At 34.6% G+C, this 18,439-nt stretch overlaps 1 protein-coding gene across 1 annotated transcript in view; it reads left to right on the top strand.

Annotated features, from left to right (window-relative positions):
- Window positions 1-491: 491 nt before the first annotated feature.
- The window catches only part of LOC123556058 (uncharacterized), a 174,613-nt gene continuing 156,665 nt past the window's right edge, over window positions 492-18,439 (top strand). Inside the window, exon 1 of the mRNA XM_053524194.1 lies at window positions 492-866. Coding sequence (XP_053380169.1) covers window positions 824-866 — 43 coding nt within the window. The 5' untranslated portion in view covers window positions 492-823. The remainder of the gene's footprint in view (window positions 867-18,439) is intronic.

Here is an 18,439-nt window from a genome sequence, read left to right on the forward strand (position 1 = left end):
TGCGGAATAACATTACGTTCCTAATGTGGCGCAATATTTCCACTACAGAACTCCAGCATAGCTTTTGATAAAAGACAAGTACCTATAACAATGAAAATTGGACCAAATATGTTGATATAGACAACATGCAGTCAGTCATAAAGCAGAAATCATATCAACTTCTTTCAATTCTAAAGGTAGATGAAAATTAGAGTTTGGTTACCGTTCAGGTTTGAACATTACTTTAATATGTTATGATACAATGTATGAACGATGGTAGACATTCCGTACTAGGTTATATCAGTGTAAAAGTTTTAAACTGGATTTACCCCACTGTGTACTTCTATTTTTATTTCCCCTTTTTGTCTTCGTTTAAGACGTGACACACAGTTTTGCTACTGGCTGGGACCAGAGGTTTATATTGTAAACATATTTGTTTGGCGATTCCGAGCGTGAATCGAATGAGGGTCATTTACTAAGTCAGCGCATAGCACTTGCTTGAGTAACGACGACTATACCAACTGCACAACGTCGAGTGCCAGTTTATACAGAAGAAAGGAAATTTACGCGAAACAGCCTATGTGCATTATGTGCAGGAGTCACTTGCAACGTTTTCCCACGATCGACCGCAATCTTTTACACTAGTAGCATGCGCAGTCGCTATTGTGCACTTACTTGTTAAAGATCAATTTAAAACTGGTAGTATGTAGAGGAAAATGTTATATTCGGAAATATTGAATTATGGTTAAAATTTATGTCATATTTTCAGTGTAAATAAATTGTTTGAGTTTTGTATGGTAAAAGACTAGACTAAGTGCTGATTTCATGTGCAGAAATCGAAAAAATGAGGGATATACTCACCATAGCAATCACTTTGCTATATATAGGTAAAATATACTATATATTCACCAATGTAAATAAAAAACACTATTTATTAAAGAAATGAATGTATATTCTGCATAATATCCTGTGCATACATAAAACTAAGACACATTTGATTTTCTTTGTAATTTTACACATAGTCATGCGGCCCTTACGGGAGGAACTCTCAGAATGAACAGTTTTACATGGGTATGCAACATATCGTGCATGTGCTATATCAATGTGATTTTCACTAATTTAAATGTGGATGTACTTACTTTTATAATCAAACATTAGTTGAACTAAAGGCTGTTGTTTAAGGTGATTTTCTTGCTCCTCTTTTTTATTTTAATTTGCACAGTCACATTCTGCTGTGGTCAGGGGAAAGCTAAAATTGCGATAGAATTATAAATCATTAACTTAGAACAATTTCGGGGACGAATAGGGTATTACACGTATATGGCTCTTCACTGCATACCATTTTTTCTGGTCGACGAGTTGTTTTCACGATGAAATAAAATAAAATAACGGTTTCATAATACTAAATTTTGAGACAGCCTATATATTAATTGCTAAACTGACATAATATACTAATAGAAGTAAACAAGCAACTACTTTTTCTGGCAAATATTTCATTCTTGCAACTTGTGCATTTTGATATACGAGGGATGTTCGAAATGAATTGCTTATTTCTATCTAGAGACTTCAAATTTCAAGTTAGCCCAAAAGGGCTCATTTCATGCCCTCGAAGTACTCCCCGTGGCTAGAAATGCAAAGTTTCAGCCGATGTATCCACTTCTTGGAGGCGTCACGGTACGCTGATTTGGGCACATTAATAAGGTACTGATGAATGGCAGATCCAAGTGCCTGTCGGGACTGGTATTTCCGCCCAGCAAGGAATGATTTCAATTTCGGAAACAAAAGAAATCACATGGGGCAAGGTCTGGGGAATACGGGGGGTGAGGCAAAACAGTTACTTTTTCTTTCTTCAAAAACGCCGTAACTATTGCGGAGGTATGAGCGGGGGCATTGTCATGTAGAAGACGGACATGTTTAAAACCAGTGGCAGGGCGTCGTTTCTGATAATACTTTTTCAGTTTCTTCAGTACTACGTCTTTGTAGTACTTTCCGGTGATGCTTTTGCCCTTTTTCACCGGCACTTTTATTGCGACTCCTTCACCAGAGAAGAAGATTGCATACAAAACCTTCTTTGCAGTCAAAGCACGTTTGGCAATTATTGGGCGTTTGCTGTGTTTAGTGGCCCAGATCTTATTGCTAACCTTTCTGACGGGCTCAAAATAATGGACCCAGGTTTCATCACCTGTGACGACTGCTTTTTGTCATATTTTGGAAACATTTGAAGCAGCTTTTTGGCCACTTTAACCCGTTGCCTCTTTTGCTCATCAGTCAACAGATGTGGCACCCATCTAGCAGAAATCTTTCTGACTTTCAAATGCTTCTTCAAAATAAGGTGAACCGTTGATAGTGATATGCCTACCTTTCGTGCAATATCACGAACTGTAAATCTGGCATCTCCTTCAATGATTTCCTTTATTTTGGAAACGATTTCTTTACGAGATGCAGATTTTGGCCTACCTGATTTCGGTGCATTTTTGATGGACTACACCAGACTCAAATTTCTTTTTCCACCGCCGAACTGTGTCATAAGACACACAAGAAGGTCCATAAGCAGTAGAAAGTTCAGTCATCAGCTGCTTCAAAGACCAACCAAGTTTTGAGCGAGCTTTGATGTAAGCCCGTATTTCATCTTTCTTGTCGACGATTCTACCAACCATTTTTACTACAGTGGTCAATGATTGCCTGTATTCAAATGGCAAATTTTATGTCTTACACTTAGTCTATCATGTATTGTGTAGGTATTGAATAACCCTATACAGGTAGGTATTGGTTTTTATCGTGCCCCACGTGGATATCGAGCTAGAGGACAATAAGCAATTCATATCGAACACCACTCGTATATTTATCATTATCATTTAATGTCATCAAATTGTGACATGTGTACGTGGAGCTCATGCTGTAGTTCAATTTAATACAAAATCAATAGAATGTAAATAAAATCAAATGCCTATGGATGCAAAAGTAAAATGTGAACCACCATTTCGGCAAAAGTGTCAATCTTTTCAGCACAATTTAATATTCATCCAATTGTCTGCTCGCCGCCATTGATGTCATACATTGGTTAAAGTTCTGCATACAAGTTAATGTCTTATTAACTACTATATCTGCTCGATTGAAATTTCACACAATGCTTCTTTTTCATCAAACCTTCTGAAATAACCTAATTAGATAACTATAATAAACTGAATACAAACTGTGTACCTTTTTGGACATATTTCTTTTTTTAACGTACTTAATGTACAAAAAGAACTCATGGTTGAAATTATTCAGATCATGGCCCTTATTTGACTATTTTTTAAAAAAGATTTAATTTTGAATGCAAGTTGTTATCATTACCTTAATAAACATCTGAATTTTAATAAAATAAATAAACCATACAACTTGCCCAGTTATGTTCGATATTGAAACTTAGAAGTTGTCTAATAATTGCGCTGTTTTGTGGACAAAATACAAAAAGTGGAAAATCGAAGAAGTTTTGTTATTAAAATCATTATCAACTTTCATTCATAGGCTTTTACTGAAGTATTGGTACAAATAAGCATTCCGCTATTTCTTTACGGTGGAGTCAACGAAATCATACCGCACAGACTGCAATAAAAGAAACCTCGCGTGACATAAATACGTCACGTGATACACGATAGCGTTTGCTACGTAAAAAGCTTTTTCCTACGACTGTCGAACTACAGTATATCCGAATATAATCAATCGGAATAAAAATTTCACGTGCGGTAATTTACAATGGCTCCACATAGGTCATATATCAATTGTCACAAAAATATGTATATTGCATTTTTACAGTTTGAGTGTATTTGTATAGCATGATGTCAGACATAAACCCAAAGTACGAATATTCATTAGGAAAAGCCAAGTTCGGATAACGTACCACCCGGTCAAACAGTAGCGCCCATAACAGTCTATCTGCGGATGTGTACATGAAACAAAATACATGTATATAGACAAGTTTCAAGTTTCAAGTTTATTGATAAAATTCATGGCCCATAGACATAAGGGCATGTGACATGCACGACATATACCACAATGTAGCATAGTAATATCAGATGGCAAGACAATTATTTTATAACCAAATAAGTTGTGCAATATCAGTGTGACATTTACTCAAATGGACACACTCACTTCGAAAATGAGATGTGGTTTTAAGCTGAAAATCCAGTTGCATTCGATCTATTGACCTCCAGGCTGAGTGGGCTTAACCATAATTTCCCTGATACAAATCACCTATCTAATTTCGTTAAGAATAACATTGAGTTGTCTCTTTGACTAGCTGAAGCAAGTGTTCGGATTGCTGTTGCGGGTTAATACCACTTAAAATAGAGATTTACCCTAAGCCCTACACAACGGAAACAATCTGTTTGTAGAGTGAAATTGTTTAGTGAACGCCGTTTGACAATCCTAATCCTGTCCAAGTTACATCAGTGCAATAGAAAAGCAAGCTACAGTCCCTGGCTCGCGGATTTTGCTTTTTTCGCGTTACCACCGGCACAAATATTTACCCTGAGTGGAAAATGGCGATGTTTTCTTCACATTGAATAACTGCTGAGGACTGATAAATCGCGATGATTTTGTAAGACCCCGCGGTTTATTATAGATAAAGTATCCACGGCGACTCGCGATGTAAAATCTCAGCGGGTCGCGCTGAATTGCGATGGATCGCGGTGAATCACCGGGAGTCATCGCGAAATCCAGGTATGATTTGCTAAGGCGCATATTTATACATATAACGAATGATATTAATATAAACTATTTGCAACCGCGTTTATTGCAGAACAATCTTAAAAACTAATTAATGTGGCTTTACATAATTTTACTTTAATTTGTCAAATACACTTTTGATAGCTTTATGCAATAATATTAAAACTGATAATTTTACTTCAATCACGAAAACGAAGACTATAATAGGAATTAAATAAAAGCCGCACCGTTATTTCAAATCTAGTCTAATTCCTTTAAATTGGTTTGCTACAATTATACTTGGTATATAAAAGTATTATTTTCATATGAATATAAAGAACGTTCTGCGTTGGGTTTTTTTAGTTACAATTAAAAAAATCACACACTACGAATTGATAAAAAATATTCAATAGTGTATCTAGACTTAACATTTAATAGATTCTTATGTATACAAATTTAACGAATATATATTTTATCAAGCTAAATTTGAACACCAATTAAATTTTTACACCGGCTATACTACACTGGTAATACATAATATCCAGGTTATAAAAAATAGAACGTGTGAGTCATTATTGTTGATGATAATTTTAGAAACATACTTCAAATGTTTAACAAATATATAATAAGAAAAACGTTCTTTTCATACCACGGGTATTATTTATAATAAACGTGATCATATATCGGCTAGAGTTGGCTAAAAAGACAATATAACGCCTGCTTGTAGCTTGCGCGTTTTAAAAGGAATACCTAGCACATAAAGAAACTTCAGATTTTTCTTCTTCATACAAAAACAAAGAGTTTATGCGCCAAATTAAAGGGTTACCTTCGTAATTTTTATTTTAATATAATAATAAGAGAAGAAAAACTGTTAGGCATTTTTTGTATTACATTCCTTTATTTCAAAACTTTCTTTATCTTTTTTCTATCTTAAATATATACATGTATCTAGCGGAATGTCACATTACATTCACCGATATAATTTTAAAAGCTCTTATATTGAGCGCGTAGACTGTTCGTATTGCAGTTTTACGGAAGTTTATACTGACCCCCCCCCCCCCCCCCAATGTACATTCATAGTAGATGAATTCTCATACCCTTAAATATTATATTTATGTACTTCTTAAATTTTGAGAGTTTATATATATTATTTTTATTATATGTTTGTATTTCTTTGTAGTTAAATAAAATATTTAAAAACTGTCAGTTTTTTAGAGAACGATTCTTATAACATGTTTGATTTTATGAGAATATATCTATTGCGAATAATTCAAAGGTATTTTCTATAATAAGAACTATTTAAAATAAATTTTGAGAACGGTTTATTTATTTTTTAATAACTGCGCATTTCAAAGAAATTTATTTCCTGATTAGATAAAAAGAATAATTGAAAGATACTTAAACTATAAACGTCCCCCATCAATTACTTGAGTTTATTTATAAAACGAATAGAATGGGTTAGAAATATAAAAATGTATGAATGAAAAAATTTTTAAGCCGTTAATGCAGGAGATTATTGTCTTGAATTTATAATGTTTTTATCAAATTAAATAACAGTTTAGGATATACATAGCTTTGTAGGGCTTTTTCGTATGCTCGGTAATCGTTGCATTCACTTTCTAATCACAGCATGGAAGGGATACTGGGTAAGTTTTGATATTCTTTTTACTTTTCATATGTTTGATTTGAGCAAACAGCAAAACTGTTCTAAAGCAACTAGCATTTAGGTCGGTCTCTCTGTCGGCGCACTTAAAACAAAGTGTTTGAGAATTGAACCTGGCAGAAGATAAAGTCGTGTTTTGAGAGTGATACTTTGGTCAAGATCCACTGATTGGGTGTTGTTATCATTTATTGTTTGAGACAAGTAATTGATATTTAAATGTAACCTAAAATGCACAAACAGATTCTGAAAATTAATGTTGATGGCCTTATCAAATTCAGTCATGTTGTAAAACTTATTATCCTAGTAGCAGCGTCAGTCCGGTTTCTTCTGCATAATCCTGGCAATTATGTTACTAATAGCTGTAGCAGGTATTGATGAGCCTTTTTACTAGCTATGTGCGTCTATGATGTAAAGTAATTTATTTCTCATCTTATGGCTTTTTATTTTCCATTTCTTTTAAAATATAATGCATTGTTTGATAATAAATAAATCTAAAAATGGAGACCGTATTGGACACTACACATCGAATTCCAGACCTAAAATACATCTAACAAAATCATGTGCTTTAATCCCAAGTTTGATGTACACGATTCGCGATTCTGGAAGTAATCATAAACGTACAGTGAAAATACATTAAAGTCATCAATCTGCCTGTCTAAATCTTACGATTTTTAAATATTTACAATTGACTGATGAGACTTTCAACCTGTGTTTTCTTTCATTGCAGAATGATTTTCCGAATTTTCACCGTGACCATGTCAGTACCGCAGAACTTGTAAAGTACTACCACAAGAACAATGTATATGTATAAACAGAACAAAATACGAGCATTTTTTTTTATAATATGGCATGACAGAAACATAAGTAAGACAGGACTGAGGCGACTAATTAGACAGCCAGGGCAAACCCCAGTCACCGCATACTTGAAAATCAGGAAGCTTCACGAAAAAGGGTTTTTTGTAATGCTGGATTAAAGTAATATGGAAATGCAAAATGTTAACCATGAATATGAGCCACACAGAGCTCTCTCCGGGTCTCCTTAAACTAAGGGATATCGAAGGAATGTAATTTAACATTCGATCCCAGGCTGCGTATTCGTAGATGTGCTTGTTATGAGCATTGTTGCAACATACATTTAATTTCAAAGACATTTTGAACAAATGGCGTTAGCATTTTACAGATCGAAAATGATCTGTGCAGACAATTAAGTATTAAGTTAATGTAATATTTTCTCGTGACGTCCATCTGGTGATTTAAATGTTATATCATAACAATAACTCTCGTTACAGGTAAACAAATATGTACTGTTCACTTGCATAAATTTGAGATTAAAACTGCATTGCAATTTATTGAATTTATTATCTGGCATTTTATTTTGCACTATTCAGTGGTATGTTGTATTTTGTTCTTTATGTTAAGAAATAGAAAAAGGCTAAAATACATTTTAAAGGGTGGGGTATTTTAAAAAAACCCAAAATCTCCTAAACAGGGGGTAACTTAATTTTTTTTCGATTTTGGGTTTTAACATAGCATTGGGCATTTTACCTTTTTTTCAAATTAAAAAAAAAGATTATTTATGAGTCGAATTCCGTGCTGATTATACAAAAAAAAATAATTGTATATGCTTAAGAACAAATCATACACATTAAGAGGAGTTTTGAATATTGATTGGGAAATAAAATAAAATACAAAAAATGTCGTGAGTTCTTTATTTTGTCACAAAAGTTTTGATCAGCTTTTTGGGGTTTTATAAGGGGTACACTGATTCAATAAAATTTGATGTGAGAAAAAAAACCCTATCCGACCGTCTCAAATTCTGCTATATTGTCCATTTCAAAGGCAGTCTAGACTGATCACAACTCAGTTTACACCCCTGGCATATCACACTGCAAACATAATTTAAACCACGTTGTTCCAACCTATGCATTGATCTTCCACCTAATGATCACATAATTTGTTCTGTATTCCACCATCATGTAATGAGCTTGTTAACTAAAGTTTACGAGTGCAAATTAAGAGGCAAAACTTTTTTTGAAGTTCGGCTCTCTTTGACCTTGACCTTTAACCGTTTGACCTCAAAATATTTATCTGCCTTGATAGCTCAGTGGTAGAGCGCCCTCTTTGAGTCTTTGAGTGTGAGAGGTTGTTGAGACTTGTTTTAGGTGGAATACAGCAATCATTGTTTACATTACACCAAATACATAAAAAGTAATACCAGCAATTCCACTGATTGTCGCGCACCATTTTAAAGGGGAACTCTCTTTTCTCATACTTTCACGGCAATCAAGAAAGAGGTGTCGAGAGTGATCAAGTTGCACAAACATTTTTTTTTTCTTTTGTTGGATTTAACGTCGCACCGACACATGATAGGTCATACGGCGACTTTCCAGCTTTAATGGTGGAGGAAGACCCCAGGTGCCCCTCTGTGCATTATTTCATCACGAGCGGGCACCTGGGTAGAACCACCGACCTTCCGTAAGACAGCTGGATGGCCTACCTCACTTGAAGAATTCAACGCCCCGAGTGAGGCTCGGACCCACATTGATGAGGGGGCAAAAACTTATATAACAATAGTTTCCCAGATATACTATAAACACAACGTTTAGCACACCTAAATGTAGGTCCCAAAAAATTCATTTCTGTCAAGCTTTTATTTTGTCCATAAAAAGACAAAAAGTGCACAAAACTTTAACAAAACCCGAACACATTTATAAAAAAAGCAATTTATTTAATTTCTTTTAGCTCACTTTACATATATCTGTCGAAAGTTTAGAGTATTTAAGACACATCAGAGAGTTTTTATATGAATATAAGCAAACATTTTTCCTACCATCAAAATTTCTTTAAACTTTGTGTACTGACTGAGAATCAAGATAAAAATGGAAATATTTTTTTTTAAATCATAGGTACCGGGGCTCGATCTTAAATTATCTGTTCTTGAAAATTAATTATTTTTTTCAGTATTTCCCGTCTTTCAAGGGCAGACAATTCATTACCAAGACTGGATACCCATGATTTGTTTTTTTTTTTTATATTCTGATTTTGATTTGACTTTCTTTTAAATAAACACAATTTAAAAAAGAAAAATCTGTCCTAAAGAAACCTTTTCCAATGACATATAGACACTGTGACAAATGTTCTTGACCATGAAAGTGACAAAAAGATACCTCAAATCCTTGTCTTTACCATGGACCACATTTCTTTAAACTTTGTTAACTAAATGAAAATGATGACTTTAATAGTTATATACGTTAAAATGCACATGTCCCTTGCTTTAATTTTGCATTATCTGCATTATCTAAATATCGTGGGCTGAGCGCGAAACTATTGTAACTGTATATAAATAAAGAACAAGATACAATAGTTTCGCGCTCAGCCCTCGATATTCCCGTTTCAAACTTGTTTCTCGGTCAGTTAACAAAGTTAAAATATATCCTGTCTGTAGGAAAATTGTTTATCTATATACATAGAGAAAACTGTCAAATGGGCCTTTAATCAGGTGTTGCTAAACTTTAGTGTTTTATATATCTAGCATTCATCTATGGTCTCTCTATAACCGCATCATTCAAATTTGCCTAAGCTGAAATATACTATCAAATTTACCTCTCCTGAACCCCCAGCCCTCTACATAAAAACAGTATTTGTATCTCTCAAATGTTTTTTGCTCTCAAGGGTTTTTACTGTACTCATAAAGGCATATTGAGGCTATGAAGTCTAAAATTATAGGTTCAACAGTCTAATTGCATATAGTGGTAACCATTTTCACATTTTCCATGTTTAAAGTTGTTTCCAGGATCTATCTAAGACAAAAGAGCTTTGGAAGTCTAAGGTAAAATCTAAATAGTTATCTAATTAGGAGTACACTCATATCAGTTTCAAAGTTTAGGGTTTTTGTGGCCTTGACCTTTAATCCCCACATGTTTAAACAGTCACTGCTCCTTTGAAATTTTTAAAGGCTCTTCCTCAAATGATCTCGCAAGGTTTCAATAATTCAAATAATAAATGAAGATGTCACATGCCCAAAAGCATAGTCAACTATTTTTACAATGTCAAGGGTACATTAGTTTGTTGTTAAGCTCAGTTTTCCTAAGGAGACACGATTGTTTGCTGATCACGTGAAGTTTGATGTAAGGCAATAGATAAATGGCTGCGCTTCCTTGCAAACGAATATAAAATTAGCTATTTTTGCAATAACACATAGATATAACTTGGACGATAATACAATCTGAGTGGTTTGGAAAAGAACCAGTTTTTTAAAGGAGCAAAGATCTTTTACCAAGCCGTGACAAAGTTTGATATAAATTATATCAGAACCTTCTACAGTGTCCACAAGCTCGATATAAGCCATGTATGTTATTTCAGAGGCAAAGGTAATTTCTTTGACATTAGGTCCCCCCAGGAAGGATATAATATTGGCAATGCTCTCCTAGTCAGCATTTAGGCAGACACATAGTTATTTGCTTCTGTATTTTTTTTTTTTTTTTTTTTTTTTTTTTTTTTTTATTTGGGATTTAACGTCGCATCGACACATGATAGGTCATATGGCGACTTTCCAGCTTTAATGTTGGAGGAAGACCCCAGGTGCCCCTCCGTATGACCTCTAGTATTGTGATCGCTTGTGCCAAGTGCTTTCAAAATCCCTTCATGGGTGTAGAATGCATAGCTCTAACATGAAACGATGTAGAAGTTAACAATTGCCTCATGGTGAGCTTGACTTAATGCCAGACACCCGGAATATGAGTTCTGCATATCGTTAAGATATGCTGACTCCTACACCAATCATGGTGGCTCACAAATCAACATTCTCATCTACTACATAAGCCCAAAGAATTTGCAGAGACCAGTAATCATGAGACTTTTGAAAATTCTAAGTGAGACGGTGCTTAAGTTATAAAGGAGAAACCATTTTCCAATTTTCAGGTCCTTGTGGTCAGAACCTTTGACCTAATTTCCCCGATATCGATACCGATCATCCACTGATAAAGAAAGAAAAGACTATGAAGTTTTAAGGTCTATAGTAGTGAATTGGTTCTCAAACTGTTAATTGGAAACAATTTTCAATGTTTCAGGTCCCAGTGGCCAGGACCTTTAACCCAGTGATCTCACTGTTGAAAGAGTCCATCTACAGATCAAGTCCAATAAGGTTATAAAGTTTGAAGGTCGTTTGTGAAAAGATTCTTAGGTTATTGAAGTGGAAACCATTTTCAATGTATCAGATCCATGTGACTTTTACCACAGTACAAGTGACACTGATATTAATAGCAGTTCTCTACTGACCAAGTACAATAAATCTATGAAGTTTAAAGATCCCATGTGGAACGGTTACCAAATTACTGAGTGGAAGCATTTTTGATATTTGGGTAACTGTAACCTTAACAACTGACGCAGTAACCCTGATATCGACAGGGGTCATATGCATATTAGCTGCAATATGTCTATGAATTTTGAAAGTCCTCGGTGAAATGGTTCTCAGGTTATTGAGCGAAAACCATTCTCAATGTTTTAGGTTCATGTGACCTTGAACTTTGACCTAGAGGCCCTGATATCCACTATGTTCATCTACTGATCAAGAGCAGTAAGTCTGTGATGTGTGAATATCATATCTACAACGCTCTTTCAGTTATTTACTAAACTTATTTTCAATTTTCTGGTTCCTGTGCCCCTGACCATGACCCAATGACTCCAAAGTCAATAGGGTCATCTATGAATCAAGGTTAGTAAGTATGTGGAGTTTCAATGTCCTAGGTCAGTGTGTCCTCGGGTTATTGATCGGAAATGAAGTGTGATGACGGACGGACTGACAGATGGATGGACATTGCAAAACAGTATGCCTCACCCAAATCCCACAGATTGGGGTAGACATAAATAATTCCTTTGCAACCTCCAACCATCTACAGATAAAGGTCATTCGTCTGTCAGGTGTTTAGTAAATCCTACCTGTAATGTTGGACTGGTACAACATACAAAATTGGTGGTTCATTGTAGTGAAAATAACGAAAGCTCTAATTCCGGTAAAATGGGTGGATAAAAATTCGTTCCTTTATGATCATTTGCACATATAACCTCATCATCTGTGAATGTTTGAAATAAATCTGCCTTAAAGTGTATGAGGAGTTCGACACACAGTAATGTGTGTCGGACAAATGGACGTACAGATAGACAGAAGGATGGACGGACAGACAGACGGACGGCCCTAAGGAAAATACAATATGTCTCCCCAAGAATGAGGGGTTGGGGAGAGAGAGACATAATCCCTACAAAGATGTTCGGGTTAAGTTCTGGAGAAGGAAGTTTCAATAGGATAAAAGCAATGTCCCTGCGCTTTTCACAGAGAACAATAACGCTAAAACCAATTATGGGATACGGCTGTTCCTTTTGATAACTGAGATAATCTGAATAATGTTCCAGTTGTGTTCATGTTTTGGTTGACCCAAATAAAGAATGAACATGCTAAAATGTCCACAAGACAAAAAGACAAAATATGATGGGAACGGATCATCTTAAGCAGTGCTAAGACAAGCTAAAAATATGAATGATTCATTTCATAATATAATTCAACAGATGTGGAAAAGACTGTAGGCTCATCATTAAATTCCGTGTTGCAGATAAAGAATGACAAATGCAAAAAAAAAATGAAACAAATTTATTTCACTAAATTTATCAATGTTTTCAGTTACCAAATACATTGTAAGTAAACGAAACTCATAATCACATTCACATATGCCATTTCATAAAACATAAGAAAATTTACAATCCAGTAATACTTAATCACTTGTGTTTAAAAAAGGGAAAGTCTTTATTTTTCAGAAGACAAAAAAATTCGGTGCTATATTTTAGCAATATTCACTAAATATGAATGATGTATGAAATTGCAAATTAATTCTCTGTGTTGATATTATATTGAAATAAGTAAGAATGACCCTAAATTTTGGGGACAACCCTTTTATATTAACATACTGCTAGGTCAAAATTTTAGTTCACCAAATAATAGATGAGCCTATTTTGCCATTCGATACAATACACTGAAATGACTTTGAACTTTAACAGTAACATGTGCATATTCATGTGTTATTCATTTAAAAACTTTAATGAACTAAACTACTTTCGGGCTTTTACTTCTTGTCTCTGACAAAAGTAAGTAAAACTGTACAAACTTTAAATGTCAAAGGAGTTTTAAACAATTCTGTGGAACATAAACTGCACATTTCTAAGGAACATCAATAACACATTTTGTAGAATATAAACAGCACATTATGTGGAACATCAATTGCCCCCAAGAATCAATAGTTGTTTAAACATTATTAAAGTCTTTGAAAATTGAGCGCACTTTATCGATATTTTCTATGTAGTGAGGGCATTTGCTTCCATTACACTTTAGATGCAAGGCAACGTGTATACCCACATGAAACATTGAAGGGTCCCTGTCATAGCAGATCATGCATTGTCCGGTCTCGTTGACATCTGAAGTTAGAAATGAAAATCAATAAGATCAAATAAGAGTTTCAGACTTTCACTACATATCATATATATTTTTTAGTTAGTTAAACGACCTGTTTCAACAATCTTTCAGTCTAATAAATGTGGTTACTGCAGCTCCTAAGCCGGGCCCAGGAGAGGAAAAACTTCAAATCAACACATAGTTCGACAGCATTGTCAGGTCGTTCTCCTCACTCTCGGCAGTTTTATTAATTTACCTCTGAGTCTTTTTGGGGAGGTTACGCCGTATTTCAGTCATGTAACGGCGGCAGTAAACCTAAACAATGTTCCTGGATTCTTTACCATTACAAACCTGTTCTCCGCAAGTAACTGCCAACTTCCTCACATGAATTATCTGAGGTGGAGGACAAATGATTTCAAACACAATGTCTGTTATCAAATCGTCACGGAGAACATACGCCCCGCCCCGGGATCGAACTCGCGACCCTGCGATCCGTAGAACAACGCTCTTCGTACTGAGCTTAGCGGGTGGGTTTATTACCTCTGAGTCAGGAATTTTAATTTGACTCAATTTTCTTGAGTTTGTGTTTTGTCACTTTGTCAGTAAAATCAGGAACTCGTGATAATAAATTTTTAAAATCTTAATAAAACAAACTCTGTCTATACATACTCCCTTTAATATACAGCATCATCTCGCAGAAAACCAAAAGTTTCTCTAAAACTAGTCAGATAAAATGAGAAAATAGAAAATAAACCTGCAATGTCTCTACTTCGCAATCTTCGTCTGCCATAGTGCACGTCGACTGGAGAGTTCCTTTGTTAACCGCTACGAAATAAATAATCGTACTTTTTCTCAGTTTTAAATATACGTCATATAAATTATACGAATTTTTGTTCGAAAAGATATCATCCCGCATATAATTCAATATTTCTTTGAAAAATTATGTTACAGTATATTAATGAAATCGTCTTTTTTATTTATATATATAACAATTTACAATTGTATATATCATGCAATATATAAACAGGTCATTTAACTTGACTTATAAATTATATAAAACGTTATTTTTTTAAAGATCTATATTAAATAAAGAGAGGTCAGTATACTATTCCGTACAGTTTAAAGCAACTGCATTCATATCATTAATCTAAAAGAGGTTCATTGATATATATGCGATTTATCTTCCCTTTTCATTCATATTTACTATCGTCAGTTTTTGGCATTTCTTGTACAGGTGAAACTCAATAATCTGATTTTAACCTGTTGTGTTATATTTCAATAACTATGCATGATTGTACGTTTATCATAATTATATTTAACAATTCGTTTGTAGGTTTTTTATATTTATAAATAAAAACATCAATTTCACTGATATGATATTTTTTTCATTATATTATTATTATGCTTCTGAAGAAATATTTGGTTTTCACTATATTTAGATATTTACTTTTAAAATAATACGGCGACAATGAAAAACAAACTAAACATATTGGAAATGGTAAGACAAAGAAAACATTATTTTATATAAAGATAGTTGTTATCAAATCTTGTCAGTAGATAAATTTTATATTACGGCTATACGTATAACTGATATAATCTATGACAAATATGTTTGAAATTATTATTATAAGGCAGTGGCTACGATTACGGTACCGTAATCCTAGCCTCCGATTCTAGGATTACGGAAGTTCCATATTCCTGGACACATCTATGAGGATAGGCTAGGATTACGGAAGTACTTGAGAGACATCAATTGTATGTTAGGGCATGCATAAATGTTATTGTAAACTTACTTATTTCACTTAAAATAGCGTGTTTTTTATGCCTGCCCTATTATTTCGTGTTATCAATCAGCCATTTCGGGTCAGTGTAATCTTAATGAAACAGGCGAAATCAACACCCGTATACATACGTTTTTCTTTCCAAAACACACTATTTTTTTTTTTTTTGAAAATTGGCAGACAAACGAAGAATTATATATATATTCTTAATAACTTAATAATAGCTAAAAATCATTTTTAAAGATATTCATTACTTAAATTTTTAGCACACTAGAGCACAAAGTGCTCAAGGTGAGCTATTGTGACCGGTCATTGTCCGGCGTCCATCGGCGTGCGTCGTGTGTCGTCCGTCGTGCGTCGTCCGTCAACATTTGCCTTGTGAACACTCTAGAGACCACATTTTTGACCCAATCTTTATGAAACTTGGTCAGAATGTTTGCCTTGATGATCTCTAGGTAAAGTTTGAAACCGGGTCATGTGGGGTCGAAAACTAGGTCAGTTGGTCAGATCAAAGGAAAAGCTTGTGAACACCCTAGAGACCACATTTTTGACCCAATCTTTATGAAACCTGGTCAGAATGTTATTCTTGATGACTTCTAGAGAAAGTTTGAAACAGGGTCATGTGAAATTAAAAACTAGGTCAGTAGGTCAGATCAAAGGAAAAGCTTGTGAACACTCTAGAGACCACATTTGTGTTTTAATCTTTATGAAACTTAACCAAACTGTTTGTCTTGATGATTTCTAGGTCAAGTTCGAAACTGGGTTATGTGGGTTCAAAAACTAAGTCAGTAGGTCAGATCAAAGGAAAAGCTTGTGAACATTCTAGAGACCACATTTTTGACCCAATCTGCATGAAACTTAGTCAGAATATTAGTCTTTATGATTTGTAGGTCAAGTTTGAAACTGGGTCATGTGAGGTCAAAAACTAGGTCAGTAGATCAGATCAAAGGAAAAGGTTGTGAACACACTAGAGACCACATTTTTGACCTAATCTTTATGAAACTTTGTCAGAACGTTAGACTTAATGATCTCTAGGTCAAGTTCGAAACTGGGTTATGTGGGGTCAAAAACTAGGTCAGTACATCAGATCAAAGAAATAGCTTGTGAACACTTTAAAGACCACATTTGTGATCTAATCTTTATGAAACTTGATCAGTATGTTAGTATTGACGATCTCTAGGTTAATTGCGAATCTGGGTCATGTTGGGTCAAAAACTAGGTCAGTAGGTCAGAACAGTGGAAAAGCTTTTTAACACTCCTAAGGCCACAGTTGTGACCTAATATTTATGAAACTTAGTCAGAAAGTTTGGCTTGATGATTTCTAGGTCAAGTTTCAATCTGGGTTATGTGGGGTCAAAAACCAGGTCAGTAGGCCAGATCAACTCTGGTGAGCGATGTATAGGGCCATCTTGGCTCTCTTGTTTATGATTTGATTTTGCCTGTCACTTTAGATTTCCATGCATATAGAATCGGGCAAAATCAACACCCGTATACGTTTCTGTGTTTCGTTTTCGCTATTTTAGGTGAAAGAATGTAAGTTCACAACATCATTTATGCATGTCTTAACATATATTTGATGCCCCTTAAATACTTCCGTAATCCTAGCCTATCCTCATAGGTGTGTCTAGAAATACGGAACTTCCGTAATCTTAGAATCGGAGGCTAGGATTACGGTACCGTAATCGTAGCCACTGCCTTATTATTAAAAGTGATGAAAAACCATTTACTTTTCATTTTTCCTCTAAATAATTAATGCTAAACTTCCTGTCAGTTTACATGTATATGCATTCTGCACGCACTGTATATAGCATTTATATAGACATTTTCTTACCTTTAAATCGCGGTGGTCCACCGCAATTCACCGGGAACCACCGGCACTTCACCGCGATGCGCTGCGATACACCGCAATCGATTTATTGGTTTTGGTCGCGGTGTAAGCTGTTAAATATATTACGGGGATGCAGGAAAAAACGCGCATCCCCGCAGCTCATAAAAGTGTCCGCGCCAGGGTCCAATCGCGGGGAAGCACGGACTTTGAAAAATCCGCGAGCCAGGGACTGTATCTATGTTACCTGCTATACGTGATAACACAGGCATGCATCTAACAGTCCTGAAATTGTTTTCTTTGATTTTCTCATATTTCTAGATATTTCTCCCATACTTTGACGCATATATACTGGTGTATTCACTTAGAGATGTTTTGGATCCAGTGCGATTGAAAAACAGATTAATGGCGACATATACCAATCTGTTCCGTAATGACTTAAGTTCATTCTAAGCCATGTCACCAGTCAGAATTCTGCGACTGGACCGAATCATGACGTCATCAAAACGGTGGCCATTTTTAAAATTAAATCTATCATCATCTTCGAATAATTGATCCGAGTTTATTTCTTTTTTATGCTAAAAGGGAGGCTTTTTGTAGTTTACAACGTGCACTTACATAATTATTTAGCATTAAGCTGTTTTGAATTAAAGGAACGCCATTTATACAATATTTAAGATATATTATGCCCAAATTTCATATTTGAATATATGAACAATTATCGCATATTATTCATGGAATGATAAAATAAACATGTTTGTTTTGTGAGTATGAAAGGTAGTGAGTTATGTTTAAATACAGTAACTACACACTAATTAATGTGTAAATACGCACAGTATGAATATGTTATGCCACTAAAAATCTGGATGTTTGTTCACAATAAACGGTTGTAACTTTATAGATATTTAATGATGATAGCAGTATACACAGTTAGTTTATATATTTACCCAAGGTAAAGATGTTTAATAAGGATTTTCCAGATTTAGATCAATACGCGATGATGAAAAAAGATGATGATAGTACATTCTTTAAAGGGGCGTAAAATAAAACAAAAGCTTTTGTGA

The sequence above is a fragment of the Mercenaria mercenaria genome, chromosome 15, assembly GCF_021730395.1.
Source record: "Mercenaria mercenaria strain notata chromosome 15, MADL_Memer_1, whole genome shotgun sequence".
In the NCBI taxonomy this organism is placed as follows: domain Eukaryota; kingdom Metazoa; phylum Mollusca; class Bivalvia; order Venerida; family Veneridae; genus Mercenaria; species Mercenaria mercenaria.